We start from the raw sequence: 12,296 nt of genomic DNA, 5'->3' as shown, positions 1-12,296 counted from the left end.
TAACCTGCTATGAAATCAGTGTAAGTCTACGCAATGGCCTCATTTACTGTGTGTGTGTGTGTGAGTGTGTGTGTGTGTGCGCGCACTCGCAAATATTTGTCCAAGAATATATATTACAAATGGTTTAATCCAATGCAGCTTTAAATTAAGAGCAAACCATGGAGAGAAAAGATTTTAAAAACTTTATTATTAAAATAAGTATAAAAATATAAATACTGTATAAAACAATGCGACAGCATTCAAACAACATGAACAGAATGACCGATATTCTACAAGTACACAATTCATTGTACAGCTCTAACTCTATGTTTTGAAATGAATCCACAGTATGACAGAACCCATATAAACCTTCCACAGGAAAACTGCCTCATAAACAGAGATATCAAGTAGTTTACATAATGATCATACTTGTAAAACATATTATACACATACTGCACCTATTTTAGACTTGGTCTGCAATAAAAGCTAAGCTTTTTTTATTTTTTATTTTTGTGTTTTTTTTAGCCGTAAACATCGATAGTGTAGAAAGCTACTATCACTCACCTTGGTTATAAAACACATTGTCCACACCATTGATTACAACAAATCCCTAATCTTAAAAGGCATCTTTACTGATTCTTTTGAGGGAGGAAGAAAGAAAGAGAGAGAGGTTGAGAGAGAGAGAGAGAGAGAAAGATAGAGAGAGAGACACACCAGAAGTAGAGGACAAAGTTAAAAGTAGACGAAGAGGTTAAAGAGAAGAGAGAATGTCTATGTGAAGAAGAGTTCCAAGTAGTTGAGCGCAATGTTCAAGTCTTCGTTGATTCGTCTATATGCGTAACACAGCAGAGAACAGAGGGCGATTCAGTGTGTATGTGTTAATTTAGTGCTCTGAGATATATTTAAGTGTGCTGTGTTGCATATCCGCTTTAAGTCTCTCTCTGGGACTCCTGCCCTATATACATATCCGCCAGTTTTTTGAACTGTGGACCCCAGTGACTCAGATACTCAAACTCCTGGTCGCCTTCGGTGGCGGCTGATTCCAGGGAACTCAGAGACTCCGCCAAAGAGCCGTTGCCTTCGTAGGCGTAGGTAGCCAAGGAGTCATAAGGGGGCGCTGTGGGATCCGAGTCGTTTTCTTGCAGCCGTCCGTTGATAAAGTCTCTCACATCCGTGTTGTCTTTGATGGGAGACGTGCGGCGGAAGGGGAACAGCATTTCGGGCATTATGTCCCGGCGGAGCTTGTTGGTATCGATGACCTCGGGGTTCCGCAGAGTTCCGATGTCAAAGGCTTGCGTGTCCTCCTCTCCGCCGCCCTCGTCGTTGTAGCTGACCACGTTGTCCCTGACGTCTTCTTTTGAGATGATCAGGGGCTCCTTTTTCTTTTGTCGCCGCAGGGCCGCAAACAATACCACAATCACTATGGAGACAGAGGCAGACGAACAGAATGATATCATCAGCATGGTGCAAATCAAGCTGAACAAAGCTCTGCGATAGTCATGCTTTCTGAATGTCACCGAGACACCTGACACTAGAGCAGTGCTTCCTACAGGTTTGGCAGGATCATTTGTCTTAACATGCCACTTTTAACACATTTTATCGTTTTTATTTCATTTAAATGTATAAACTATGTATTATAGGAAAAATGCAAATGCAGTTTTATATGACATAATTATAGATAATTTCAATACTCTCTTAAAAGAAAAGCTTCTATGTTCTGTCAGGTGCTTCATATATCCTTTTAGGGGGTTCCATCATGGGATCATTTTATGGAATTACTTATAATTCCTTCAGTTTTAATTTGTAATTAAGCAGCTCGGAAAAAATCGAAATAGCCCGTTAAACATGAATATTTAAAATATCTATAATAGAACCCAATTTTTTCAAAAGCGTGCTAGCTCGTTGTTTAAGTCCCCCTGTACTCAATAATGTTATCCCTTAAAACTCATCTTTGGTCACCAAAATGACATATTTAAAGGTTTTTTTTTTTTTTTTCATGACTTAAAATAGCTTGAATGTAACTCTACCCCCTTGCTTAATTTAGCAAATCAGATTCATGAATTTGCAAATGAGCCCCGCCTCCACTCACTCACACCAGCTTAGAATACCTGATCCACTCTGTCAACTTTACACAACTCTGCACAATGGCAAGTGAAAATATTGGTTTAATTCAGCCATATTATGTTTGAACCAGAAACTGATTCAGAAGAAGAAGCGGAAGAGCGAATTATACAGGCTTGATGTATAGGAACTGTAATGCATTTATCGCTCTCTACAGGGTGGGCCATTTATATGGATACACCGTAATAACATGGGAATGGTTGGTGATATTAAAGTCCTGTTTGTGGCACATTAGTATATGTATATATCACCACCCATCTTGAGGAGTTTGCCCCCTCACATATACTAATGTGCCACAAACAGGACTTTAATATCACCAACCATTCCCATGTTATTACGGTGTATCCCTATAAATGGCCCACCCTGTATAATGTCAGACACATAACGATAATTAATACAAGCCTTTTGCTTGACTGCGTTATCAAACAGCTAATAATGTGTTGCAAATGTTATACAAACCATGTTCCCGTTCGCCATCTCAGAGTCAGACAGCTGCCTTCTAAAAATCTAAATCCTTAGAAACGCTTTGAACAACTTGCGTAAGTGGAGAAAGGCATATAGTTCATCATAACATTGTAATATACATCATATACATAATTAATTCGCTATATTGCTAAATGTACCCAATTTTTCATTTCAGCAGAAAAATATAACGGTGTAACCTTGCTTCTCTTGAGACCCCCTGCGTCGCAGTTAATAGTTAATGATATGCTAAAGCCCCGTCCCCCTCGTGACAGAATTGGCTACAACATATTTGTGATGTAGAGATAAACTGCGATTTCAAACCGTGTTTTTGAGACGTTTGAGTCTTTGGTTCACTGCAATTTTAAAGAGAGAATACTCAGCAATGGTTTTGACTTATGAATTTGCACATGGTTTGTTTTAAAGCATATTAAAAACACCACACAGACACATAAACAACAGTAAAAACTTGATTTTCACAACAGGCGGTCTTTAAAAGTTGTCAGGGTGATGGGCATTCTCATTCTAGTGAGCATTTGTATGGATAATAATCTTGAGTACTTAAAAAAAAAAGGCTTTGAAACAGTATTCACTCAGAAATTGGCAATTAATTGCAAACAAATGAACAGAAACGGCACGTAACACTGAATAAACATGACATTCAATACCTGAAATAGGTATTTACAGCTTCAGAAGATATGTTTTTTTTTTTTTTTTTTACTGTTTTTGCAGTTCAGGATGAGAAATAAATGTTTTTGGTTAAATTAAAAAAAGAAGATACTTTAAGTTAGTTGCTTGTACTTGAGCTAGATAAGCTACTTGAAATAACTAACAGTTTCAAAGTAGTTTTTTCCATCATTCAGTTGGAACTGCATGCTCACAACTAAAAAAACATACAAGCAAAACCAATTTATTTTGCTGTGGCATTGTAAACCGATACGGAGTACAATATCTAATGCAACACGCAAGATACACAGTACACCAAAGAGTGAGACCTTATGATTAAGTTTAGTTAATTCAATCAGCGAGATCCCAGACAATCGATGCCCAGGACAATGAAAGTGTCACAGTCACCGCAAACAGATGCACTGAGTCAGCTAAAAAAAGCAGACGAGCTAGTTTGTGGCTGCTCAGAGAAACAGATAGAGAAAGCGTGCATAATCTCAATCACTGCAGCGAGAAGAAAGGACAGCCGAAGAATCACAGGCTGTTCTTGGATGGCTAAAGCAGAGCAGCCCGATAAGAACCCAGTGAGCAGCGCACAGCACTACAGACAGAGCTTAGCTGAATATACAGGAGTGTGTTTCAAAAGGTGTCATGCGCTTAAGGTACTCATGGATACAGAAGAGAGAGACGCACCGCAATACATAACAATGTATTATAATAATATATAAAATAAATAACAATGATAATTGAATAAAAAAAATAGTAATTATACAAATGTAATAACTACAACTAATAATAATCATAATTGTATTTAATAATTGTATTTATTTTTTTATATGAAAAGCCCCCTTGGATGAGATGCCAATTTTTGTTGGTATTTTTATTATTATTTAATAATCCAATCAATTATATTTCACAAATTAGGTGAAACATAATCAAACATAATTTAGTGAAACAAATTCAATTGAAATTAGATTAATAGCATGTTAAATTGCAGTTCAATATTTCTTTGACTGGGAATCTGTTAGGTTTTTTTTTCTTTTTTTTTTTTTTTTGTCAAAACAATTAATTTACATAGAATATTTGATCCCCCCCCCAAAAAAGTGATGTATTTGATAAATCGTGCAAAAAAATAAAAATCAGACGACTGTTTAAGGCACAAGTGTCTGTGCTGAAATGCCGCATACAAAAGTGCTACAACTGTTAGGTGAAATCTTACGAAAATGTTCATATGTTGAGCTATAGAGATGAGAAGAAGGAATTATGGTCCTAAAAAGGGAACAGGTGCTGTAGTTTGCAGCTTGTTTTTCCTGTTCAGTGGCTTTTCTCTCCTCCCAGCAGGTAATCGGAGAGCTCGCCCCTGCCTCCCACTCAGGTGTTAATTATGAAGAAGGAACGGCGGGGGGCAACATGCTGTGTTCTGCCCAGCCTGGGGGCCTGTGGTGTGTGCGGGGCTCATTCTGTGATCTGGAAGGGAAACGCTGGTGAAAGAGTGTGGGCTGGATGCGGATATTTCTTGCTCTGGCCGCGTAAACAGGCTACTTCCTCTTAGAGTGTATATTGTCGAGTTTACATTAGCCAGCTCATCAGAAAAGGGTCCAAGAAAAAGAATGTGAAATGAGGGGCAATTGGAGAGCAAGAGCCTGAGAACGTAAATGGTAAATGGTAAATGGTGTGCATTTATATAGCGCTTTCACAGACCTATGGCCACCAAAGCGCTTTACATTGCCTCACATTCACCCATTCACTCACTCATTCATACACCGACGGCGGTGTCAGCCATGCAAGGCGCCATCCAGCTCGTCGGGAGCAGCATAAGAGAAAGAGAATAGCAGAAAGATGCAATAGTTTGTTCTGGAACAGCTCTGTCCTCAGTAACCTGTCCACTCAGCGCCAGCAAACGGGTTTAGGGGAAGATACTGAAAATGGAGAAGGATAACGGGAAAAGTATCCATATTAAGTTTGCCCAGAGAGGATCAGTGGTGGACTAGATGGTGCCTGTGCAGGGGAACAACAGAATATGAGATGGCAGAAGTGGTTGAACACGCGGCGCACAATTGTCTGTGTTGTGTAAAATGTATACATATCATTTTAGGGGGGGTTTAAAGGGGTCATGTTCTTAATTTTCACTTATAATGTTAGTCAAGGTTTCTTGCACCATATTTTTTTATTCTTTTGAATTCAACATGCAGTTTTACTGTACTTATACCTTTAAAGTCAGCATGAATTATATACATGCACTGCCCGTGTTGGATCGATGCACCTGGAATATTTTGGTTTACTTTTTATGGAAACACTTTACAATTAGGTTTCTTAAATTCTAAAAATACATTAGTGACTTTATGACTTAACATTATAACATTATGACTTCTGAATATGGGTGTTGATGTTTAAACATGGATGTTAAAATGTTAATTTATTCATTTGTTAGTACCGTGACTTGTGTAATGTAAATGTAACAGTAAAGTTTACTTTTTACAGTAGTAGTGTAATGTAAGTGCAATGTAAAAACATGTAAAAACAACATAGGTGCATTGTACAAAATTATTAATATAAATGTTAGTACATAGTAAAGGCACTTAATATAAAGTGGGACCATGGCTTTCCCAAACCAGCTTTGATACACTGATAAACAAAAGTCCAAAAAACAGGACTTTGGATGCTGTGGTGAATGCTGGTTTAAAAACTCATGCACCATGACTTAAAAGTAATAAAATAAATAGATTATGAAGCATTTGAGCTGTCTTCATGAAGTTTGGCCCATCATTGCATACTGTATATCATGTATTCAATAAGTCAGAGACACACAGTGTCAAAGTTAAATGTGATAGAACTTTGAGCACAACGTTAAAACACTTGACCGGCACACAACACAGCTGAAGTACTGGGAAACGTTGACGTTGGAGTAACAGCTTTTTGAACGTTTACTTACAGCATTGCTGTTTTATTTCAAAATAGATGGTACATCTTAAATTTGTAAACCACTTTGGCCAGCATGAATAATACATAGTTAAGTCTACCTGAAGTCCTTTAAAATATTTCATTTATCCCATTCAAACAGAGGCAGATAGAGGAAAATGCTGAACGATGACGGATTGCCTCAGGTTAGATTGGAGACTTGAGAGATGCACTCACCAGCAGTTTCAACAATTACTTATTGATGGATGTTTTAACTTAAGCACAACATTTTTTTTTTTTTCTTCATTTTCTCTACAGAAACAACACAGCCACATGCTGTTCAGAGCCGGCTGCGCTTTCATACCGCATTACCTTGCACAAGTGGTGTTTTAGGACGTCAAGTAGTAGCATGCGACCTACTTAAGCCTCAGAAGAACACAAAGGCCTTTTTGTCAATTGCATACATTTAATAATGAAAGCTATTTTTCCACACCGCTGCACTTTCTGAGAAAAGCAAAGAAAGAGAGGGAGAGCACCTACAGTAATGTCTTAATGGGGTGCCCTACTTTTTTATTGTCTGGAGGACATATTTGGAGAAAATTCTAAATACAAATGAATAAATGAAAAATAAACATCACAAGTAGGATGCTGCATGGCCCACACTGTGCTGCATCATCAGAAGAGCAGGACTAGAGGTCAGGATACATTGTGTTCTGCTTGCCAGACGCATCGCTGAGATGTTAAGTGTTTATTTTTGGTCCATGTCCTCAGGGCAGGTATGTTTTATCTTTACTGTAGTTTTGAGATGGTAATTAAATATAAGAACATTTACTGCATTGAACAAGCAGTGTTGGTCTAAAAAAAACTATCTATCTATCTATCTATCTATCTATCTATCTATCTATCTATCTATCTATCTATCTATCTATCTATCTATCTATCTATCTATCTATCTATCTATCTATCTATCTATCTATCTATCTATCTAAACTTATTGTAAAATGTTGTAATAACTTCTGACTGTTGTGTCAAATTAAATAAAAAATCTTTGGATTTTAAAATACCATTTGGAAACTAGGTGCCAGATTTACTAACAGCTTGCGCCAGCGGAATTTATTATTTCTTTTTTTTTACTAAAGACACGGAGTGAAAAATTAGAGCTGGAAAGGCGTGGACGAGGTTTTTTTTTTTGCGGCTGACCTTATTGCATATGCATTTGTAGGAGTTTCCCTTTCAGATGCAAAATTAATGGGATGAGAGTATTTAAATTAATCATACAAGATAATATACTTTTACTTAGGTTTGCGCTGGTCAATTTACTGGTATTTATGCCATTATTTACCACCTCAAAGGAGCATGTCTTAAACCAGGCGCTAATTTGCGCTGCTCTTGGTAGATTGCGTTGGTCATTATGGAAATGATCCAGCTGATTTGCATGTCGTCAGTAGATCACGCAAAGAACTTTACACTCCGATCTGCACTTTTATGGGATTGCGCTCTCACGCTAATTTGCCCTGTTTAGTAAGCCTGGCTCCAAGACTTGTAAACAAAGACTGATAAACCGGCCAGTTCTGATAGAGGTTTGCAGATCCACGAGAACGTGTAGAACATGATGTGTAGCCACTTCTGAAGTCTATAGCCAATCACAACACTGACACTGTCTCCTCCTCATCAGAAGGTGATTCTGAGTTCCTTCTGAGTAAACAAACCCTGTTCTGAGTGCAACCCAGAGATGTAGGACTCAATCACAGTAGCATCCCATTTATGACCTGAAGTGGTAAGACATAACAACAGAAGCAGCTTCAACACATTTCTCTCATCTCTGTTTGAACCATTTTGATTGCACTTTTTGGTGGATTTGTTCTATGGTATTACATCAGTGCATATTTTGGCAATAGATGATAGATATTGATATAGTCTATGAAATGCTTTTGAGAAAGTGCACTGTACAGTATATGATGTGGTGTCATATCACACATTAGAGTAAAACAAAAATGATGCAAGTAAACAGGGACAGGGTGGCTTAAAACAGGGCCGGATTAACCATATGGGCAATTGGGCATCTGCCCAGGGGCACCCTGTTCAGGGAGGCACCATGCAGGGCCGAATGAATGTTTTTTAAATAGCTAAACACCTTAACACTTACTGAGTAGTATTAAAATGCAGAGTAAGATGGCCACCAGGGCTCCGGTGCTGAGTCCGGCTGAGAGCAGCAGGGCTTCAGTGCTGCACGTCTGCACATTCCCACGGCTGTCGCAGGCACAGACACGGACCGTCAGCGTGCTGGTACTGCTCTGGATGGGGTAATCGTTGTCTGAGATGACGACAGGCAGCAGGTATGAGTTCATCTCTCTTCTGTTGAAACCGCCCCGGCGGGTCAGTATCCGCGCTGTGTTGTCTACAAGACAATGATGTCAAGATTAAGAGAGAGTAACCGAGGTTCTGTGTGATGGACGGTGTTGTTTGCAAAGCTTTAATATTGCGTTGTATTTTTAGCTAGCCGTTTATTTGTTGGATCATTGACATCATGATTAATAGTATGTTAAATACACTAAAACACCATTTAGAGTTTGCATAAGTGACAGCAATGCAGGTCTGCGACCAACTGAACCAGCATCATAGTGTTCTATACCTTATTCTGAGACTGTTATCAAGCACAAACATATTAACAATGAAGAGTTTTATCTAATTTAAAGGTAAAGTGTGTCATGCCTGTGCCTCTAGTGGCACCAAATGCAATTGCACATTGCTTTTTATCTCTTAAAGTAACTATTCTAACTTTTATTTCACATGTGTGACTTCATATCTCACAAGTGCAACTTTATTTCTCACAATGGTGACTATTTCTCCTAACTGTGGCTTTGTGTTTTGCTTATGCAAGTTCATTTCCAACAATTTACTTAAATTTTTTTATTTTCTGGAGTTTAAACAATATATATATATTTTTTTTTTGCAAATAATTTCAACTTGTATTGATAATTGAATCACATTTGTTTGAAACATAAATCTTTTGTAAAATGTTAAACGTCTTTACCATCACTTTTGATTAAATTAATGTGGCATGCTGAATAAAAGTATTCATTTCTTTTGAAAATAAAAATATTACCCAAACTTTTGAACAGTAGCGTGTATCCACAATGTGACTTTATTATTATAATTTTTTTTATTTATATTATACGTATTTATTTTTTAAAATGTATTTAAAGTTATATATATAAAATATAAATGTATTTATATAAAATGTAAATGTAAAATATATTCATATATATATATATATATATATATATATATATATAAAAATGTGTGTGTGTGGTGAGCTTAACAGTTCTATTTTACACTGTATTTTTTTATTTTGAAACATCATGCATTTATTTTACATGTAGGCCTATTTTTATTTTATTTTATTTTTCTCTGATGCAAAAAAATAGGCTTCCATTGAATTACCTTCATTGTCGAAGATGGTGAAGTTTGGATTGATGGTGCTTAGACTGAAAACAAACTTGTGCCCGACAAGAGGTTCATCAGTGTCCACAGCACTTATGGTCTGGATGAGCTGCAAACATAATAAGCCAAGATTATTCACTTCATTCTAACTTAAAATAGAACTGTGTAGAATAACAAACCATCCTAATCATAAATGTAGTGCTAAAGCTTTAGAACAGTGGAAGGAACAAAGCAAGCAGAGGCGTCCAGTAAAATATTTTCGTGAAGCAATGAATAAAGATGAAAAAGCAGCATACCTGACCGGCTCTGACATTCTCACAGACAAAGGTCTCGTAGAACATGGCGAATTCAGGCGCATTGTCATTCACGTCTCGCACTTTGATAAACACCGGCACTCTGGTTTGCAGGGCAGTACCTAGACGCCAATGATTAATGCGTTTCAGCAATTCTGGAAGATATTCAGTTTGCATTCAAGAGGTCTAATTTTGTTTCTCTGTATTTGTCTTTCAGCCTTTTACCCTAGGCATATATTCTTCTAAAGAGAATGGAGAAAACATGTATTAAACCACAACTCAAGCTGACAGTTTGATTTTTGTCATCAGTCATTTATTGCAGTGCTGTGGTTTTAGCCATTTCTGAAAATGTCTTGAGGCTCTTGAGGTTTCAGTCCACCTGAGATAACGTTGTAACACATTATTTTTCACAGGTTTGAACAAACAAAAACACTTAAAATGAATTTCACCTCATAACTATTTCACAGTTTGAAATTGAAAGGCGATGTCTCTCCGCATTGTTGAAAGTAAACCTTGCAGCATTATCCCATTTTATATCAGTAATCCAGCAAAGGCTCACGAAGCAGACTTACTGAGTTCTGTCGCCAGGACCGAGATGTTGTGCCATTTGGAAGTTTCTCTGTCCAGAGCCTGCAGTGTGCTGATGGTCCCATTGTTGGAATCAATGTTAAACAGCCTCTCCAGGTCTGTGTGGCGATCAATGGTGTATCTGAAACAAGAATGACGGTAATGAATGCAAGACAATGGACCTCTGATTATGCCCAGGCACAGGGACGGAACATCCTCAGTGTTTTAAAGTGCTGTAAACATGGCCCCAGGAAGTGAATACGGGTACATCACACACCCATAATCAAGGGCCCAGAACAGTGCCTGTGCAGGCAGCCAAAATGAATCAGCCAAGACTGGTTTAATTTTCCTTCAAACGGCAGGACGTATTTGATTTGACATCTCTATTAGAGAACAAATTTGCGCTAGTCAAAGGTATTGATGTTAGCTACATGCAGAGCACAACAAACTATTCATTGTACCTCTGCTTTTTAAGACCACGGCTACAAACTACCCTGCTGAAAAAAAAAAAAAGAAAAAAAAATAACAGATTTTGAATTCCCATGCTGGCCCAGATTGGCTTACAGCATTTAAAAAAAAAAGTATTCACCATCTTGGAAGTTTTTTGGTCAACAATTTATTTGATGGTTGCCTTTAAACATTAGTCAAGTATTGCACATACATGTCAACTAACTCTCATTGGAGTATAAGTGGAGTATTAAAAGACTGTCTGCTTAATAACTGCAAACACTTTATTGCGATGGTCCCCCAACAGGCAAGTACATATCAAGCTATTTTACTTACCCTAGCCCCTTATTCAACTAATCCTACCCTTACCCCTAACAGTCTACTAATACTCAACGAACACTAATGAAAGTTAGTTGACATGCAGGTGCAACGTTCCATATAGTCGACAGAATGTCTAAAGTAACCAATAAAATAACCATTTTATGTGCTGTTGTTTTACAGCTTTGAATCACATAGGATCTAATTTGCCTTTCTGACAGTGTTCAACAGAAAATTAGCATTTCATGCCAAAGTTATTAAGCACAAAATAATTGTGCAAAATGCATTTGGCTACTTTTTAGTTCATGGATTTCAATTGAATCAGCCACACCCACAGCATCAGGACAGAAGAATGCAAACAAGTAGACAGGATTTATTTGACACAAGATATATTTCAGCAGATGAGCAGGTGAGTGGTTGAAGACTAAAGTAGAGATCTTTTGGCTGGGTTGACTGAGTCTCTTATCTGGTTTTGGTTGTAGATGATGAAGAGCCAGACAGATGAAGGCAGACTGGATCAGAGAATTGGTCACAGAATGGCATCAAAGTGGTAAGTATAGGGAAAGGATGAGTCAAGTAAGTCTTTCAGTGTGGAATGACAAGACCAGACAACGTAGTGCTGTGGGTATGGTGACTAAATAGTGCTGGCGATTAGTGGTGCTGAGTGCAGGCAGGTGGTGGTGACTGGTGATGGTGATTAGTATTCAGGAGACAGGGAACGAGTGGGAGGAGTGTAGAGGTCTGGTGCTGTAGATGTTGACTCCGTGACACACAGGAGGTTGAACTTGAATTGGAATGGCAGGAAGTGGAGTTTATTGAACTGCAACTCAAAGAAATTCATTAAGTAATTGCATTAAAAAAATAAGTATACTTATTTTTATACCTGTTGAATTCAAATTAAGTTCAAATTCAGAAATTGATTTGCAATTCTGAATGATGCACAACCCAAATTTGTGCAAGTATTTATGTTTTCAAGTCAGTTTTTTAGTAAACATCCTTCAACTTTGCACACCCAACCACTGTAGTTTTTCCGCATTCTTCTTTTCAAACCTGCTCAATCTCAGTCAGGTTGCATGGAGATCATGAGTGCAAGTCCACCCA

General features: G+C 37.7%; 1 protein-coding gene across 2 annotated transcripts in view; it reads right to left on the bottom strand.

The window, feature by feature from the left end:
* Window positions 1-502: 502 nt before the first annotated feature.
* cdh10b (cadherin 10, type 2b (T2-cadherin)) overlaps window positions 503-12,296 on the bottom strand; it is a 49,315-nt gene continuing 37,521 nt past the window's right edge. For both annotated transcript variants that reach the window (XM_084433728.1, XM_084433727.1), the window contains exons 8-12: window positions 10,436-10,572; window positions 9,867-9,985; window positions 9,571-9,679; window positions 8,273-8,524; window positions 503-1,399 (exon numbers count right to left, since the gene is read on the bottom strand). In XM_084433728.1, coding sequence (XP_084289854.1) covers window positions 909-1,399; window positions 8,273-8,524; window positions 9,571-9,679; window positions 9,867-9,985; window positions 10,436-10,572 — 1,108 coding nt within the window. In that variant the 3' untranslated portion in view covers window positions 503-908. The remainder of the gene's footprint in view (window positions 1,400-8,272; window positions 8,525-9,570; window positions 9,680-9,866; window positions 9,986-10,435; window positions 10,573-12,296) is intronic.

The sequence above is a fragment of the Rutilus rutilus genome (assembly GCF_951802725.1).
Source record: "Rutilus rutilus genome assembly, chromosome: 16".
In the NCBI taxonomy this organism is placed as follows: Eukaryota; Metazoa; Chordata; class Actinopteri; order Cypriniformes; family Leuciscidae; genus Rutilus; species Rutilus rutilus.
The sequence above is the reverse complement of the archived record's forward strand: the minus strand, read 5'-3'. Positions and strand labels throughout refer to the sequence as shown.